At 46.5% G+C, this 14113-nt stretch overlaps 1 protein-coding gene across 18 annotated transcripts in view; it reads right to left on the minus strand.

The window, feature by feature from the left end:
- The window catches only part of nfasca (neurofascin homolog (chicken) a), a 307192-nt gene that overhangs the window by 170692 nt on the left and 122387 nt on the right, over positions 1-14113 (minus strand). For 17 of the 18 annotated variants that reach the window (XR_009651631.1, XR_009651633.1, XR_009651632.1 and 14 more), the window contains exon 3: positions 4326-4477. Coding sequence is in view for 14 of the 18 variants with exons in the window: in XM_060910012.1 (XP_060765995.1) it covers positions 4326-4419 (94 nt within the window). In the remaining 4 variants the exon portion in view is untranslated. Of the gene's footprint in view, positions 1-4325; positions 4478-14113 lie in introns of those variants that run through there. The other variant, XM_060910021.1, reaches the window with a different exon arrangement.

Consider the following 14113-nt stretch of genomic DNA (forward strand, 5'->3'; position numbering starts at 1 on the left):
CCACTGATGTCCACAGCATTCGACCTGCTCCAAGGCGCCACTATCTTCAAGTTGGACTTACGGAACGCATACCACCTAGTCCGTATCCGACAGGGAGACGAGTGGAAGACCGCCTTTAACACCCCGTCAGGGCACTACGAGTACCAGGTGATGCCCTTCGGACTCACCAATGCACCAGCTGTTTTTCAGGCCCTAATCAACGACATCTTGAGGGACATGATTAACCTGTACGTTTTTATCTACCTCGACGACATCCTTATCTTTTCCAAGACCATGCAGGAGCACCGCCACCGTGTCTGCCAGGTTCTCCAGAGGCTGCTACAGAACAATCTGTTCACCAAGGCCCAGAAATGCGAATTTCATGTTCCCGAGGTCTCCTTTCTGGGTTTTATTGTACGGACAAGCCAACTCCAAATGGACCCAGCCAAGACCCTGGCCGTCCGGGACTGGCCCACTCCCAAGTCCGTCAAAGAGGTTCAGCGGTTCTTAGGATTTGCTAACTTCTACTGCAAATTTATCAGGAACTTTAGTTCTGTAGCAGCACCCATGTCGGACCTCACCAAAGGGACAGGTGGATCTTATGTCTGGTCTCCTCAGGCGGAAAAGGCGTTCAAAGACCTCAAGGACCGCTTCTGCATGGCACCCATTCTGGTCCTCCCGGACACCTCCCAACCATTCATCGTGGAGGTAGACGCCTCAGACAGTGGTGTCGGCGCAGTGCTCTCTCAACGTTCGGAAGGAAAGCTACACCCCTGTGCATACTTCTCCCACCGCCTGAGTCCTGCGGAGTCCCGGTACGATGTGGGGGATCGAGAACTGCTAGCGGTCAAACTGGCCCTTGAGGAGTGGAGGCACTGGCTGGAGGGAGCGCAACATCCATTCCTGGTTTGGACGGACCATAAGAACCTGGAGTACCTCCAGCAAGCCAAGAGATTGAACCCACGACAGGTGAGGTGGGCCCTGTTTTTCAGTAGGTTTGACTTCACCCTATCGTACCGCCCCGGCTCCAAGAACACCAAACCTGATGCACTGTCCAGGCTGTTCTCTGCCACTAACAGGGAGAGTGAAGTCGGGCCTATCATCCCTATATCCCGGATTGTGGCTCCTGTCCGCTGGGGTATTGAGGAGACCGTTCGACAAGCTCAACGCCGGGACCCTGATCCTGGGACGGGGCCACCGGGCCTCCTGTACGTCCCTCGTCATGTCCGGGCCAAGGTTCTCCAGTGGGGTCACTCTTCCCCTCTCACTGCCCACCCAGGAGCTCGGAGGACCCTGGACTTCCTGAAAAGACGCTTCTGGTGGCCTAACATGGAGAAGGAAGTGAGGTCATTCGTCCTGTCCTGTGAGGTCTGCACCAGAACCAAGAACCCGCGACAGCATCCCCAGGGTCTCCTGCATCCTCTGCCTATTCCCCGGCATCCCTGGTCCCACGTGGCGGTCGACTTCATCACGGGTCTCCCCGAGTCTCAAGGTAACACTGTCATATTGGTCATAGTGGACAGATTCTCCAAGGCCTGCCGCTTTATTCCACTGTGCAAACTCCCCTCTGCCCTTGACACTGCTAAATTGTTGTTCACTCATGTCTTCCGAGTTTTTGGTCTCCCTCAGGACATCGTCTCTGACCGGGGGCCCCAGTTCTCCTCCCGAGTATGGCACGGCTTCTGCAAGAGCATCGGGGCCACTGCCAGCCTCTCCTCTGGGTTCCACCCCCAGTCCAACGGCCAGACGGAGAGGCTCAACCAGGACCTGGAAACCACCCTGCGAGGCCTGGCTATGGATAACCCGACATCGTGGAGCACCTGGCTGCCATGGGCAGAGTACGCCCACAACACCCTGCAGTCATTGGCCACCAAGCTGTCGCCGTTCCAGTGCCAATTCGGGTTCCAGCCACCTCTGTTCCCGGACAGGGGAACAGAGGTGAAATGCCTCCAGGAGGAGGACGCTAGGGTGCCCTCGGTCAACCATTACATGAGACGGTGTCGCAAGACCTGGAGCAAGGTCAGGAGGACACTCATCCAGACCTCCAGTACCAACCAGACTCAGGCCAACTGCCATAGGAGACCTGCCCACACTTTCCGCCCTGGGCAGCGGGTTTGGCTGTCCACCAAGGACCTTCCGCTGCGGGTGGAGAACCGCAAGCTTGCTCCTCGCTACATTGGCCCCTTCAAGGTTGTATGCAGAGTTAACCCTGTCTCCTACCGGCTCCAGTTACCACGTACGCTAAGGATCAACCCCACATTCCATGTTTCCCTGTTGCGGCCCGTACTGACGTCCACGTATGCCCCTGCTCCTAGGAACCCCCCCCCCGCATCTTCCAGGGTCAGACTGTGTTCACCGTGCGCCGCCTGCTGGACTCCCGCCGGGTTCGCGGGGGCCTCCAATATCTTGTGGACTGGGAGGGCTATGGCCCTGAGGAGCGCTGCTGGGTCCCAGCTCGGGACATACTCGATAAAGAACTTTGTCGGGACTTCCATTCGGCCCATCCTGATCGTCCTGGGAACGTCAGGAGATGCTCCTGGGGGGGGGGGGGGGGGGGTCCTGTTAGGACTGGGACTGTTTTGGCCTCTAGAGGCCACTGTTATTTCCTTTTCTGGTCATGTTTGTTTTGGGCCTCTAGAGGTCACCACTGTGTTCTGTGTTTTGTTTTTGTCTTATTGCCTGTTTCCTACCCTGCCCTGTCCTTAATTAGTTTGTGTATAAATACCCCTCTGTTTGTTCCCTTGTCACGGAGTCTTTTTCCTATGTTATGCTGTTAGTGCTAGTTCCCTCTGTCCCATGTACCTTGCCTGTGTCTTTGTATTCTTGGTTTTTGCTTCTTTCTTTTGGACTTTGTGGATTTTGTTTTTGACCTTTTTGATCTTCTGAGCGTTTGCCTTTTTCTTATTTGGATTTTGGACTTTGACCCTTTGGATATTTTTATTTTTGTTATCTTCTGAGCTTTTGGATTTTCTTTTAGTTTTTTTCCATCGGATTGTAAATATTGTACATAGTGTAAATAAACTGTTTTTTGATACTCTACTTTTGCCTCACGCCTCTGCACTTGAGTCATCCCCCTGGTGGCCTAGTGGGTTTTGCTGGATTATCACACCAGCGACCTGGGTTCGAATCCCAGCAAAACCCTAACACCTTCAAATTAACTGCTAATCCTAGAGGTTCACATACTTTTGACACTCACAGATATGTAATATTGGATAATTTTCCTCAATAAATAAATGACCAAGTATAATATTTTTTTTCTCATTTGTTTAACTGGGTTCTCTTTATCTTCTTTTAGGACTTGTGTGAAAATCTGATGATGTTTTAGGTCATATTTATGCAGAAATATAGAAAATTCTAAAGGGTTCACAAACTTTCAAGCACCACTGTAGGTCAAACAAGCCCCACGGTGGTCATATGATATTGCTGCTCACTTGCTTTGGCAATTTTCAGAATCGTAAAATGTGGGACGTATTTTATCTCAGCAAAACAGTTACACATAGGATACAAAGTGTATGCAGCATCTCAAAACTCCAAGAGCTATAAACATAGAACATTTTGCCCAGAATTCAATTTTGCAGTCAGCACCTTTAATACATCACTAACAACCCCCCACCCCCCATTTTATCACCAGCCACCACTGACCTGAGAAGATGAACACTCTTGCTCTTCCCAGTTGAAAACTTATCAGCCAACAATAAAGGCCTATTTTATAACATTTAAGTGTTTTATAGTGCTTTAGATATCGTTTCTTTTCCAGTATGTAAATTTTCTGTCTGATATTTTTCACTTCAAAAAAAAAAGTGGAGTTTTAAAGAAAGGCAGGCAGGCACTGGCACAATATAACATGAAAAAGAACCCATTACAGTTGTTATAGGTGGTTATCTAATATACCGTGTGTGTGTGTGTGTGTGTGTGTGTGTGTGTGTGTGTGTGAGAGAGAGAGAGAGAGAGAGAGAGAGAGAGAGAGAGAGAGAGAAAGAAAAACAATGACAGAAAATGACTGAATGTATTAGGATTCAAGGATATTCAATGTGTCTGTTGGGGAGAGAAAGGTGGGGACAGAGAGAAAGAAAGAGAGAAAGGGGAGGGGTAGGGATAATTCCCCATTCTCTGCTAGTGCAAATTGCTTGACAGCTGACATCTGCACATCTCTATTTTAACATGAACTGCAGCATTATCATAGCACCAAACACCTCCATATCAGATGGCTTTCTGCAATCACTATTATCCATTAGTGAGGACAGATTGCCATTAGGCTTTTACCACACCAATTATGCCAATAATTATTTACTCCATAAGTAGTGATGAGTATCTGCCTGTGTTATGATTGTATGACTATGACTCACGGTCTGGAGGGACATTGATGGGAGCCACCTCCTTCCACAGCAGCACAATGATTGACAGCACAGCCAGAGGAGCCCACTGCCCCTGCGGCCACATCTCTCTCCTCCGATATGCTGGCTCCAACCTTCGCACTGCTACTGACTGAGATATACACCTTTGGGGGGAAAAAGACTGTATTTTATAAGAAGAATTATTCATTTTACAAATACTGATAGTGATAGGATATTTTTGATGTTTTTTTGCATTTAACATTTAACAGTAATAAAATACAGTATATTCTGTGCTGTGTGTGTACGTAGGTATCCAAAGGTCTATTAAAGAGAGCCATTTTGATTTCAAGACCAAACATGTCTAATAAAATGCAAACATAATACTTATTACTGAAATATACATTGCTTAAAACTGGGTTAGATATGTTTTAGAATTTTTGAGAAACATTAAATTAAACTATAACTGAAGCTCATATACTATGATTCTTTTTCTTTCCTCTTTTAATTCAAATAGATAATAAATATATCTAGTCACAGTAAAGCAATGGCAGTATCAGGATTAAAAAACAAAACAAAAAAAATCACATAATTACGTTTATTATACAGACACGAGTGCATTACTGGGAAATATGCCACTTGTAGTTTTTATATGAACTACATACAGGACATGGAGTAACATATTTTTCAATATCCTCACTCATGAGGATATCAATGAATTGTTTTGATAAATGTGCATACTTTTTGTTTGTAAATGTGTCCATATAATAAAGATAAAATCACACATTGGCTTGAAGATATGAAGTTTATCTTCTCTTGTTGAAAAACTTGTATTTTTCATTAGAACTACATCCTGGACCTGAATGACATATTTTACAATATCTTCACTCCGATGACATCACTCCCAATGTTTTCCTGCTGACTTGATGCGTGTTGTCAAAATGGCAAACCGGTTCAAAATTAAAATTCTTTTGATTAACTTGCATATTTTTGTGGATGTGTCTATATAATAAAAAGAATATTACACAGTGTAGCAAAGGTATGTGTCACGAGCCAAATGACCATAGGTGCTGACTAGACCTACATGTAAGAGCAGATTCACGTGCACAGGAGTGGAGTAGAAAATACCTTTAATCCTTGAAGCATGAGTCACAGGAAGAGGAGAGCAACAGCCAGGGAAAAATCCAGAACAGAAAATTAGGGAAAAGGGAGCTAGTGCAAAACAGGAAGAGTGGAGGTTCCAGACGAGCGTGGAAGCAGGGAAGAATGTCACTGAGTCCTGAATGCAACCCAGCAGCGGGAAAAAAAAGCTTGCAATGCAAAACAAAAGTAAAGAGTCCAAAGCACTCCCATGGCAGAAGAAATATGCTCACAGTCCCAAAAAATGAACGGGAAAAGTAATCCAAAAAGGGGGAGAGAAGTAATCCCAAAGTGCACAGCAAAGTATCAAAATAACTGAGTCCAAAGCAAAACTGGGGGGGAACAGGCGAAATAACATAGCATGAGGCGAAGACAATCCCGTGCCAAATGAATCTCAGAGCGGTATAATATAGAGTTGTGGATGAGCTGATGAGAGACAGGTGTGCTGGCTGCAGCACAAGGAAGGCTCAGGGAAAACCATGGAGAGGAGTAAAAGATTGGATCAGGACCTAGATGTTCCTGTTTGGCTCATGATAGTACCCCCCCCGGGTGTCCTAGACAGGGCCTCTGGGTTCTTGTGGTGGAAGTCGCTGATGAGTGAAGGGTCCAAGTTGAAGCGTGCTGGGACCCAACACCTCTCCCTCTGGGCCATATCCCTTCCAATCAACCAGGTACCGGTACTACAACCCCCGACCTCACCGACGGGCCTTTAGCAACTTCTTGACAGTATAGGCCTCACCTCCATTGATAAACCTGGGGAGAGGGGTCTTGGAGGGAGGGGAGAAAGATCTGGAGATCAGGGGTCTTAGTTGAGACACATGGAAGGAAGGGTGAACACAATGCAAAGACCTAGGTAACATCAGTCTGACAGTAGTGGGGTTAATAACTTTGAAAATGGGAAATGGACCAACAAACCTGGGTGCCAGCTTACAGGAGGGGGTTTGAAAGTGAAGGTTAGCAGTGGATAACATAACCCTCTGTCCGGGATGGTAAACTGGGGCTGGTGTGCGGTGTCGGGCTGCCTTCCTCTTATATAATTGGCGAGAGTGTAGCAGACAATACCTGGCACGTGCCCACACCCTGCGACAGCGTCAGATGAAGGCTTGGGCAAAAGGGACAGATGCTTCCTTCTCTTGCTCGGGAAAGAGAGGTGGCTGGTTCCCGAGACAACACTGGAATGGGGTCAGTCCAGTAGAGGATGATGGGTGGATACTGTGTGCATACTCAGTCCAAGGCAGAGCCTCACTCCAGGAAGATGCATCACCTGAGGTCAAGCATTGTAGGGCTCTAAGCTCTGATTAGTGCGCTCAGTCTGACCATTAGTCTGAGGGTGGTATCCTGAGGAAAGGCTAGGGTTGGCTCTAATGAGTTTACAGAATTCCTTCCAAAAGTGAGCAGAAAACTGAGGATCTCTGTCAGACATGATGTCCAGTGGCAGGCCATGAATCCTGAAAACATGGTTAATAAGGAGTTCAGCAGTCTCTTTAGCAGATGGCAGCTTGAGGAGAGAGACAAAATGAGCCACTTTAGAGAAACGATCAACAATAGTCAGGATACAGGTGTTACCCTTGGAATTGGGGAGGCTAGTGATAAAATCCACAGCAATGTGGGACCAGGGATGATGAGGTACAGGTAGTGGTCTTAATAGTCTGGCCATGGGCTGGTTACCAGTCTTGCTTCTGGAACACACATCGCAGGCTGCCATAAAAGTCTTGATGTCCTGCCACATCGTTGGCCACCAGAAGCATTGCCTGAAAATAAAGAGGGTTCGGGCCACCCCAGGGTGACAAGCGAGAAGAGAACTGTGCCCCCACTGAAGCACCTGGTAACGTACACAAAGGGGCACAAACAGAACATTAGATGGTCCATTACCTGGACCTAGATTGCTGGCCAGAGCCTCCTGGACAACCTTCTCAATGTCAAACCAGGTGGCGGCCACAAGGCAGTGGGCGAGAAGGATAGGTTCTGTGGCGTCTTGCTGAGAGTCAGGAGAGAACTGTCTGGAGAAGGCATCTGGCCTGGCATTCTTGGAACCCGGTCTGAAGGAAAGCACAAAGTTAAAGCATGAAAAGAATAAAGGACCACCTGGCTTGGCACGAGTTAAGTTGCTTTGCAGATTTGATGTACTCAAGATTCTTATGGTCAGTCCATATCATAAAAGGGGTCTCAGTCCCCTCTAACCAATGTCTTCATTCCTCCAGGACCAACTTGATGGCCAACAGTTCCCGATCAACTATGCTATAGTTGCACTCAGCCTGAGTCAAGCAGTGTGAGAAGAACGATAAGGATGACAAGACGCACCCGTGTGTTCTTCTCACACCGCTTGACTTCGGCTGAGCACAACTGTAGCATGGGACAGGACTGCCCCGACTCCCATGTCCGAGGCATCCCCCTCAAGCATGAATTGAGCTGTAGGGTGTGCAATGATAAGGACAGGTACAGTGGAAAACATGTTCTTGAAGGATATGAATGCATTCTCAGTGTGAGTGAAAGGGGTGCTTGAAGGATGCGAGTTCTGTAAGATGGGCAGCAATGGAACGATAATTCCTGATAAAGCTTCGATAAAAATTAGCAAATCCCAAGAAGTGTTGCAGCTCCCTGTGGGAGGAAAGAATGGGCCAGTCCGAGACTGCCTTGACCTTGTCCAGGTCCACTTGGACCTTACCTGGGGAGATGATGAAACCCAGAAATGAGAGTGTGCACTTATGGAACTCACATTTCTCAGCCTTAGCGAAAAGTTGATTTTCTAGTAACCACTGCAGAACCTGTCTGACGTGGGAATGGTGAGTTTCGAACATGGGAGAATAGCTCAAGATGTCATCGAGGTAGATGAAGATGAACTGCTTGATGAAATCTCATAAGATGTCATTGTCCAGTGCTTGGAAGACAGTTGGTGCATTAGTGAGCCCAAATGGTAAGACCAAGTATTCGTAGTGCCCAGTGGGCGTATTGAAGACAGTCTTCCACTTGTCCCCCTCCCTAATGCATATCAGATGATAGGCATTGTGGAGATCCAGCCTGGAGAAAAACTGGGCCCCTTGCAGCAGCTCAAATGCCATGGACATGAGAGGTAGTGGGTAGTGGTTCTTCATGGTGATCTCATTTAAACCTTGATAGCTGATGCATGGCCTGAGAGACTTGTCCTTCTTGACCATGAAAAAGAAACCTGCTCCTTCCGGAGACAATGAGGGATGAATGATGCCAGCCACAACAGACTCTAATGTATACTTGTCCATTGCCTGTCTCTTGGGGGGAGAGAGGGAATAAATGTGACCCCTAGGGGGAGTAGTACCAGGAAGCAGCTCAATAGTGCAATTGTAAGGTCGATGAGGAGGGAGAGAGGTGGCCCGGGCCTTAGTGAACACCTGACTAAGGTCCTGGTATTCCACAGGGACGTTAGAAAGGTCAATGTACTCGTCAGGACTGGAGATTGAAAGGTGAGGGGAGTCTTGGCAAAGGACAGGCAGGTGGTCAAGTAGCAGGTGCTCGAAGAGAGGACTGTACCGTTACTCCTATTCAGATGAGGATTATGCAGGCACAACCAAGAAAGACCAAGACCAACAGAGTCATGAGGATTTTTCATGGCGAAGAAAGAAATGGATTCCACATGGTTCCCCAAGACCTTAAGAGTGAGTGGCTCTGTGACATGGGAGACAGGACTGAGTCCAGTACTGTTGAGTGCCCTCGTAGCTAGAGGGTAGTCGAACTTCCATAGGCTGACCCCCAGCTCCTCTGCAAAGGTCGTCTTGATGAAGCTTTGGTCTGCTTCAGAGTCAATGAGTGCCTTAACTGGGTAACACCTGTTTAATGGGGAATGAGAGGTGAAATGTCCAGGTTTGCCAAAGTAAAACATGGTCTCACAGCAGTGCCTTCTCTCCTCGGGAGTGACCCTGGTTCTGCCTAACTGCATGGGCTCCTGTTCAGGGGAAGCGGCGGCCTCACGCAAGGAAACAGCGACGGTAGGTTCAAACCTGAGACTCCTTCTCAGGTTCCATTGGCGTACCTGGGTATCCACCTGACCAGCTAGGTCCACAAGGCCGTCCAGAGTCTTGGGGATGGTCGCAAGGGATAATTTCATTTAATACACAGCTGTTTAGTCCATGAAAAAAATGCATCATACAGGGCACTGGCATTCCAGTCCACAGCTGCAGCCAAGGTACGAAACTCAATGGCATCGTTGTAAACCAGCCAGTTGCCTTGCTTGAGCCCCATTAGTCACCTAGCTGCCTCCTTGCCCTTGGGTGACTGGTCGAAAACCTTTTGCATCTCTTCAGAGAATTCCTTGTAACTCAAACAGCAGGGGGCCTCAGCATCCCAGACTGCTGTTCCCCACTCCCGAGCCCTTCCAGTCAGAAGTGTGATAATATAGGCAACTTCAGAGCTCTTGGAAGGGAAAGCAGAGGCATGGAGTTCCATCGACAAGGAGCACTGGGAAAGGAATGAGCAGCAGGTCCCAGGCTCCTTATCGTAAGGTTGTGGGACAGGCAGGCATGGCTCGCAGTGGGGTTGTCGAGCTGGAACGACTGCTGGAACAATGGATGAGCTGACTGGCGCAGGTGCCAGTTGACTGGAGATCGCATTCTGAAAGCTTTCCATCTGAGAGGAGAGTTTCTGTAATGTGTCATGGTCTGGCAGACAGCTGCAATGTCCTGCTCATGGTAAGCCAGAAGAGAGCCTTGTTTGGTCAATGCTACTCTGTTTCCAAGTCTGCTGGATCCGTTCCTCTTGGTGGAATTGTTCTGTCATGGGCCAAATGACCATAGCTGCTGACTAGACCCAAAAGCAGACTCCTGTGCATGGGAGTGGAGTAGAAAATGTCTTTAATCCTTGATGTGTGAGGCATAGGAAAAGGAGAGCAGCAGCCAGGGAAAAATCCAGAATGGAAAATTAGGGAAAAGGGAGCTAGCGCAAAACAGGAAGAATAAAAGTCCCAGATGAACACAGAAACAGGGGAAAAAAAAGTCACTGAGTCCTGAACGCAACCCAGCAGCGGGGGGGGGGGGGGGGGGGGGGGACCTCACAGTGCAAAACAAAAGTAAAGAGTCCAGAGCGCTCCTGTGGCAGGAGAAATGCGCTCGCAGTCCCAAAAAATGAATAGGAAAAGTAATCCAAAAAGGGGGAGCAAAGTAATCCAAAAGCACACAGCAAAGTAGCAAAGTAACAGAGTCCGAAGCAAAACTGGGGGGGGGGGGGGGCAGGCAAAATAAAATAGCATGAGGCAAAGACAATCCCGTGCTGAGTGAATCTCTGAGCGGTATAATATAGAGCCGTGGATGAGCGACAGGTGTGTTGACTGCAGTGCAGGAAAGGCTCAGGGAAAACCAGGGAGTGAATAAAAAATGGGATCAGGACCTACAGTGGGGCAAAAAAGTATTTAGTCAACCACCAATTGTGCAAGTTCTCCCACTTAAAAAGATGAGAGAGGCCTGTCATTTTCATCATAGGTACACTTCAACTATGAGAGACAGAATGGGGGGAAAGAATCCAGGAAATCACATTGTAGGATTTTTAATGAATTAATTGGTAAATTCCTCGGTAAAATAAGTATTTGGTCACCTACAAACAAGCAAGATTTCTGGCTCGCACAGACCTGTAACAACTTCTTTAAGAGGCTCCTCTGTCCTCCACTCGTTACCTGTATTAATGGCACCTGTTTGAACTCATCAGTATAAAAGACACCTGTCCACAACCTCAAACAGTCACACTCCAAACTCCACTATGGCCAAGACCAAAGAGCTGTCAAAGGACACCAGAAACAAAATTGTAGACCTGCACCAGGCTGGGAAGACTGAATCTGCAATAGGTAAGCAGCTTGGTGTGAAGAAATCAACTGTGGGAGCAATTATTAGAAAATGGAAGACATACAAGACCACTGATAATCTCCCTCGATCTGGGGCTCCACGCAAGATCTCACCCCGTGGGGTCAAAATGATCACAAGAACGGTGAGCAAAAATCCCAGAACCACACGGGGGGACCTAGTGAATGACCTGCAGAGAGCTGGGACCAAAGTAACAAAGGCTACCATCAGTAACACACTACGCCGCCAGGGACTCAAATCCTGCAGTGCCAGACGTGTCCCCCTGCTTAAGCCAGTACATGTCCAGGCCTGTCTGAAGTTTGCTAGAGAGCATTTGGATGATCCAGAAGAGGATTGGGAGAATGTCATATGGTCAGAGGAAACCAAAATAGAACTTTTTGGTAAAAACTCAACTTGTCGTGTTTGGAGGAGAAAGAATGCTGAGTTGCATCCAAAGAACACCATACCTACTGTGAAGCATGGGGGTGGAAACATCATGCTTTGGGGTTGTTTTTCTGCAAAGGGACCAGGACGACTGATCCGTGTAAAGGAAAGAATGAATGGGGCCATGTATCGTGAGATTTTGAGTGAAAACCTCCTTCCATCAGCAAGGGCATTGAAGATGAAACGTGGCTGGGTCTTTCAGCATGACAATGATCCCAAACACACCGCCCGGGCAACGAAGGAGTGGCTTCGTAAGAAGCATTTCAAGGTCCTGGAGTGGCCTCGCCAGTCTCCGGATCTCAACCCCATAGAAAATCTTTGGAGGGAGTTGAAAGTCCGTGTTGCCCAGCGACAGCCCCAAAACATCACTGCTCTAGAGGAGATCTGCATGGAGGAATGGGCCAAAATACCAGCAACAGTGTGTGAAAACCTTGTGAAGACTTACAGAAAACGTTTGACCTCTGTCATTGCCAACAAAGGGTATATAATAAAGTATTGAGATGAACTTTTGTTATTGACCAAATACTTATTTTCCACCATAATTTGCAAATAAATTCTTTAAAAATCAGACAATGTGATTTTCTGGATTTTTTTTTCTCATTTTGTCTCTCATAGTTGAAGTGTACCTATGATGAAAATTACAGGCCTCTCTCATCTTTTTAAGTGGGAGTACTTGCACAATTGGTGACTGACTAAATACTTTTTTGCCCCACTGTAGGTGTTCCTGGCTGGCTTGTGACAATATTAAGTTTATCTTCTTATGTTGAAAAATATTTCACTCGTTCGCTCAGCTCACTCATGAAATGTATTCAACACTCGGAGAACACAACTCATTCACATCGGATTTGTATGGCAGATGATCTAGCTGCTGTAATGTATGTGATACCAACATTAAATATGGAAATAAATGGTTAGAAAGTACAATATGTCATTCATAAATAAATGGTATAAGTGGAATAAAACACTTGGGTCCAATATGTTACTGAAAGTTTTAACACAGCTTTGTTGAACACTTGATCCTGATGGGTCAATTACAGCATTCTATGGTCTGTTCTTTCTGGATAACAGACCACTGCTATGTATAACAGAATTTTGGTATGGACCATGTCATTAGTGGAAGCAGTAAAATCATTTTAAAATCAATATTTTGTGTCAAATTATTGAAATCTCTAGTAAGTATTCATGGAATAAGCCGGATAATGTAAAGTGAGCCGGTCATTATCATGAAACAAACCCCTTTAGGTATTTATTTTACAATAATAACCATCTTTCTATACATTAGCCCTTACAGTGGTGCTCGAAAGTTTGTGAACCCTTTAGAATTTTCTATATTTCTGCATAAATGATGTAAAACAACATCAGATTTTCACACAAGTCCTAAAAGTAGATAAAGAGTTCCCAGTTAAACTAATGAGACAAAAATATTATACTCGGCCTTTTATTTATTGAGGAAAATGATCCAATATTACATATCTGTGAGTGGCAAAAGTATGTGAACCTTTGCTTTCAGTATCTGGTGTGACCCCCTTGTGCAGCAATAACTGCAACTAAACGTTTCCAGTAACTGTTGATCAGTCCTGCACTCCGGCTTGGAGGAAATTTAGCTCATTCCTCCATACAGAACAGCTTCAACTCTGGGATGTTGGTGGGTTTCCTCACATGAAACTTGATAAAAACATTCAAGTTGACGTCCTTTATCTTGATTTTGCCAAAGCTTTCAACAAAGTCGACCACACGATTCTTCTGAGCAAGCTACAATCCTACGGCATTGCTGGGTCTCTCTTGGACTGGTCTGAGGACTATCTCAGTGCTCGTTCTCAAAGAGTTGTGATTGATGATGTTGCTTCTTCTTGGGCTCCAGTTACTTCTGGAGTACCTCAAGGCAGCATCTTAGGTCCCCTTCTCTTTGTCTTGTTTATTAACTATCTCCCCGATGTCATTCCTGAGGAAACTACAGTCGCTTTGTATGCTGACGACACTAAGATACTTCACACAATTTCATCCAGTGGCGACTGTGAAGACCTACAACGCACACTATTAAAGCTTATCAATTGGAGTTGCAACAACAACATGAAATTTAATGCGTCCAAATGTAAGCTTCTGACGGTGACGCACAAGAAAAACCCGATCTCACATGATTACCATCTCGGCCCTAATGCGATCAAACATACACTAGAGGAAAGAGATCTTGGAGTCATCTTCACTAGCAACCTCACATGGGAGAAACATATTCAAACCTTCTCAGCAAAAGCCAACAAACTACTTGGCCTATTGAAGAGAACATGCCCACAATTTACTGACATTAAATGTAGAACACCACTCTACTTGGCGCACGTTAAATCACACCTCGTGTTTGCCTCAGAAGTATGGTCACCCAGCCATTCAAAGCTAAAAGAATTACTCGAGAGGATTCAAAGGCGA

This window comes from Neoarius graeffei, chromosome 26 (assembly GCF_027579695.1).
Source record: "Neoarius graeffei isolate fNeoGra1 chromosome 26, fNeoGra1.pri, whole genome shotgun sequence".
Taxonomy (NCBI): Eukaryota; Metazoa; Chordata; class Actinopteri; order Siluriformes; family Ariidae; genus Neoarius; species Neoarius graeffei.